At 54.8% G+C, this 4,782-nt stretch overlaps 1 protein-coding gene and 1 long non-coding RNA gene across 2 annotated transcripts in view; one reads left to right on the forward strand and one right to left on the reverse strand.

Moving 5' to 3' along the window:
• Positions 1-3,752, forward strand: part of LOC110596763 — a 5,124-nt gene extending 1,372 nt beyond the window's left edge. Inside the window, exon 2 of the long non-coding RNA XR_002482698.1 lies at positions 3,412-3,752. This is a non-coding gene — a long non-coding RNA (uncharacterized LOC110596763). The remainder of the gene's footprint in view (positions 1-3,411) is intronic.
• Positions 3,753-4,000: 248 nt separating this feature from the next.
• DLX1 (distal-less homeobox 1) overlaps positions 4,001-4,782 on the reverse strand; it is a 3,634-nt gene continuing 2,852 nt past the window's right edge. The window contains exon 4 of the mRNA XM_008070753.2: positions 4,001-4,255. Coding sequence (XP_008068944.1) covers positions 4,001-4,255 — 255 coding nt within the window. The remainder of the gene's footprint in view (positions 4,256-4,782) is intronic.

Below are 4,782 nucleotides of genomic sequence, written 5' to 3' on the forward strand. Positions count from 1 at the left end.
AACCCCAACCCCAACCCCATTTTAGAGCTAGTGTGTGTGATAGAAGATATTAAAGGGGTATCTGTTGTTTGGCAATTTTGCTAAGTCTGTCTTCATTACTCTGCTGCTGTGCATTTGCTAATTTGGAGGCCCGGCCATTGACAAGCTTGCTCCATACACCTGCAAGCAATTTGCCGGCTCCGGTACCGGAGAATTGCAGAGATGGCAGCTCGCACCTATTTGATTTTTTTTTTTTTTTTTTCCTTTTCTCAATGCACAGCAAATTTGGCTTTCAGTGCGTTATCTCTTTTGTTAATGCAAAAAGATTCCCTGGGCGAAAAAATTGCTCATAATTACCAGAGAGATGGGGAAACTGCATTAGAATAAATAAACCTGAAATTACTGTAATTATGTTGTGTTTGATGGGCCCGGCTTGTAATCAAGAAGAGAATACAGTGAAATGATGCTGACCCTCTTGGGTTTGCAGCTGTACGCGCACTTTGGGGTCTTTTTTTGCAGAAAAGAGTCATTTTGATAATCATTAAGCTGTGTGTAACCTATTTCAGAAGTGTTTTAAAATGAGGTTCACATTTTTTGAACAAGGGGGAAAAAATCCCAAAATTGCATTTTGCCATTACAGACTCATACATAAGGAAAGGTTGTGTTTTCTAAGTGACAATTGTTAAGACATAATATTCGAAATCAGTATTTAATCATTATAATGAGGTATTGTTTAAATATAACCACCTTTAGATTATTCATAGTTTAATTAATATACTCATTATGAAAATCTTTGAATCAGATATTTGATGAACTACTTGTCAGTAACAAGGCAGCATTAATTAGGCCTCTATTGAGATTAACATTTTTTAAAAGTACAACCGCTTGTAATTATAATAGAGCCTAACTAAAGACCGCCTTCGTTGAGCTAAAACTAATAATTTCTCTATTTGAACTGTTAGCAAGAGATTATTAAATTAGTATAAGCTAATATCTCAAAGCAGTACAATCCGCTTGACCATACAGATTTTGCCCGTGGCTTGAGGCGTCGGGCCCTAGCTGTCGTCTGGGGGACCCGAGTCAGATGCGTGAGGGAAATATCCCCACTAGCGAAGACACATCACCCAGGGGAAGCCGAGCCTAGGAAGCCCCCTGCCCCCGCGCCGGAGCCTGGCCTGCAAAATCGGCTCCCTCTCTGGGCCCTGCGGCCGTCGGACAACCACACCCTGGTCTCTGAGGTCGGATCTCCCCCCTTCGCGCTCAGGGCTCTAGGGGCCGCCGGGAGAGGAAACGTCCCCCTTTCGGGCGGGTAAGGGGCCGCGAGGTCCCCGGCTTCGCCCTCCACCGCCTCCCCGGCTTCCGCCATCACCCCGCGCCCCTCCCCCAAGGCCCGCCACTTCCTCCTCCCCTTCCCAAAGGGCGTCGGAAGAGCCCAGCGCATCTGATCTTTCACCAGCACCAATTGAAAAATGGGTGCTTGTCACAACACAGATCACCGCCTTCCGGGCTCTGCTCCCCACCGCGCGCCTGAAAGGGCTCCCCAAAGGTGGAGGACCACCCCCCGCGGGCAGCAGCGTCGGAAGGCGGGTGCGGGAGAAGGAATCGCGCAAAGCAGCCGCGAGGGTCGGGGCCCGCAGTTTTCGCGAGCTGTCTCGTCCGGGCTGCGGGGTCCGGGGTCGGGCTGGCGTGCGGGGCCACGAGGAGAAAGGAACCCATCTGCCTCCAGCCCCTCGGAGTCCGCGTTCTCTGGGACGGACTGACCCGAGCGCTTCGCTGGAGGTGCCCCCGAGGGCCGGGGTGACGTGGGGTGGTGTGCTTGACTCTGACCAGCATTCGGGTTCGGAGTCAGCCACCCTTCCACTGGCACCTCCATTTCTCGGAGGCACAGAGAAAAGTCCAGCTTCATCAGGCAGGAGCCAGCCTTTCTCACCGTGGAGGGGCCAGGGTGGCTCCGCGAGACTGTGCCCTGTCCCCCGGAGCGCACTGATTGATTATGGGGTAGCCTGACAGACGTGTTCTTCCGGCCCCTGCCTGGCGTCTGGCCGCGTCTTTTCCGCGACGGAATCCAGCGCCTCGGGGCCCGCAAAAGCCGGGAGGCCAGATCCGGCTGGAGGCTAGAGGGCGAAGCCGCGTGTCTTTGCTTCCAGGCCTCCAGGAGGCCTCCTGAGAGGCGGCTGGGCGTGGGAAGCACTAAAACCTGCCAGGCCGTCTGACTTTGAACTCTGCCTTCGTCTGTCAGCGGGTCTTCACTGTCCTTTCGGTTCCTGGGCCTCAGCTCTGACCTGCTGCACCTGTTCCTGGGCCCCTTTCCCAGGGATCCCCGCCAGGCACTCTCTCCCCACCCCCAGCTCGGCGAGAGATCAGACACCTGGGGGAACCCAGGACCAAGGAAGAGGAACAGGTCCAGTGGGGTGCCTGCCAGGCCTCTGGCGACATGCTGGTGTGTCTGAGGTCGCGCACCCCACTCTGTCCCCCCGAAGTCACTGCCCCTGCTGCTGCCCGTCTCCAGAGGTGAGAATATGGCTGGGGGGCCCCGCCCCCCCCCCCCCCCCCCACGGCACAGCAGCTCTTTCTCGAAATCATAATTTTACTGTCTCAAAGAAACTTTATAACTTATTTACAAAGTTTTTTTCCCCCAAGATACAAAGCAATAAGTTAACATTCTCAATATAAAACTAAACTTTGACATAGAGAACACAAAACACGGTTGATTTCAATTGATCACATCTTCCAAATTTCACAAGAAAATGTCAAGATTCTCGTTTCACAAAGCATGGGGTTTTACAGCCACACACAACGGAACGCAAAAGGGCTAAGTTTGTGCAACATGTTTACAGAACAATAATAATAACAATAATAATAATAATAATATGTACAGCGAGTAGATCCTGCCCTGGAGACTGTGCATTCAGGGTGGTGACTGGCGCTATTCTGTGGTCGAGCCTCTAGGGATGGCTGTAAAGCTGACTCTGCCTTACTCTAAAGCCCGCTGGAATTGGGGCGTTTGCACATGCCTGCCCGTCTTCTCTCTGCTGCCCACCAGTCCTCTCTCTTTCTACCCAAGGAGGAAATGAGGACGTTCCTTCTGGTCCAGGCAAAGCAACCAAGAGCTCCTCCGGAGATGAGAAATTCGCGTTGGCTTCATTTATCTGTCTTTTCTTTTTTAAAATTTTTTTAAAATAATACGAGACATGTAAAAAAAAAAAAATGCAAACCATTTGGCTCCAAGTTCTCCACACCAGCGAAGTACAAAAGTGACTGTATAAATTAAAAATCACCACGTCCTCATTCGGTTTTTCCCGATGCGTTGAAAGTAAACAGTGCGTTTGAACAGCGTTCCTCGCGCCCCACAGAACCACCAAGTGGGCAAACAGCCTCAGGCGAAGTCCGTTTCTCAATAAATAAAGCCCCCTCCCCTCCAATTTCCCCCAGTCCCCAAACAAGCTACACAGAGGGTCGGGCAAAACGGCCCGGGCTCCGGAGATGGGCGGCCGGGCAGGACCCGCGCCGCGCGGACCTGGTGGCTCTGCAGAGGCCGCAGAAGGAGGACAGCGGACAGACGAGGACTTGACTTTATCAGCTCAAGGACAGAGCAAAAGGAGACAGGAGACGGACAACAGAAAAGAGCTCTTGCTTTTTCTACATTGTTTTGTAGGGTGGTTTTTTTTTTTTCTTTTTCTTTTTCTTTTTCCTGATAGTCCCGCAAAGCTGAGGGTCGGCGGGTCGGGTCGAGCGGGTGTGTGCTGCTGCTCTCGCTTGTCTCAGGTGGCTGTGCCTGCCCTCCGAGGCCACTCTCCGCTGTCGCTGCTCGGCCCGGGCCGGGGTTCTGGCTAGATCGCGGGCGCCGGGAAGTGGCTGGGCCGGACCTGGCAGGGCTCCGGGGAGGCGGAGGCGCGTCCTGCCTTCACTGTTCCTTCTTCCCTCGGGCCCTTCTTTTCCGGACGGGGTGGATGGACCTGGAGGCGGGAGGGGCCCGGGCCAGGGGGGACGGGAAGGAGGCGGCGGAGGCGGGCGGGCAGCCTCACATCAGTTGGGGTTGCTGCATAGCTTCTTGATGCGCCGAAGGGTACCACGACGTGTAGCTGGGAATATAGGAGCCCGCGTTTCCGCCCGAGCCCTTCCCGGACGAGGAGTTAGGGTTCCAGCCCGGCGGCACGGGTGGGGAGCCCGCGGACAGGGCCCGGCCGTTGGCCAGCGCGCTGCCCTCCAGAGCGGCCCCGCCCTGCTTCATCAGCTTCTTGAACTTGGAGCGCTTGTTTTGGAACCAGATCTTGACCTGCAAGAGCGGACAACAGCGTGACTCGGGCTGGGACCACTGAGCCCGCCGAGGCCGCGGGGAGGAAAAGGGGGACCGCAGGACAGCAGCCACAGGAGCCCGAGGAGCAGACCCCCGCCCCCGTCCTGCCCCGATAACCCTTCCCCAATGAGAGCCAGAGGCTCCAAGGCCAGACTGCCCGCCGCCGGCCCACAGGGGCAGCTCTCAGGGAGCCAGGGAGGAGTTGTGGGGAGGGGCACGCGGGGATCCAGGCTCGAGCCTGCCAGGGGCTCAGTCCGACCGCGGCTACCGTCTGCTGCGGAAGACACAGCGCCTGCACAACACCGAGCCAGCCATTCCAATAACATCAATAAAAGAATCCAAAACCTAGGAAGGAGTGGAGGAAATTTATTTGCAATGTCACCCAACCTCTCTTTGCGCCATCCTCTCTGCCCGGGTGTAAGTCGGCGAATGACTAAGGAGGCCTCGCGGTTTTGGCGAACTTTTCTTTGGACTCAAACCAACGTTCCCCCAGGGTCTGCTTGCGC

Source organism: Carlito syrichta, unplaced genomic scaffold, assembly GCF_000164805.1.
Source record: "Carlito syrichta isolate Samal-C Ts95f unplaced genomic scaffold, Tarsius_syrichta-2.0.1 Scaffold314005, whole genome shotgun sequence".
Classification (NCBI taxonomy): Eukaryota; Metazoa; Chordata; class Mammalia; order Primates; family Tarsiidae; genus Carlito; species Carlito syrichta.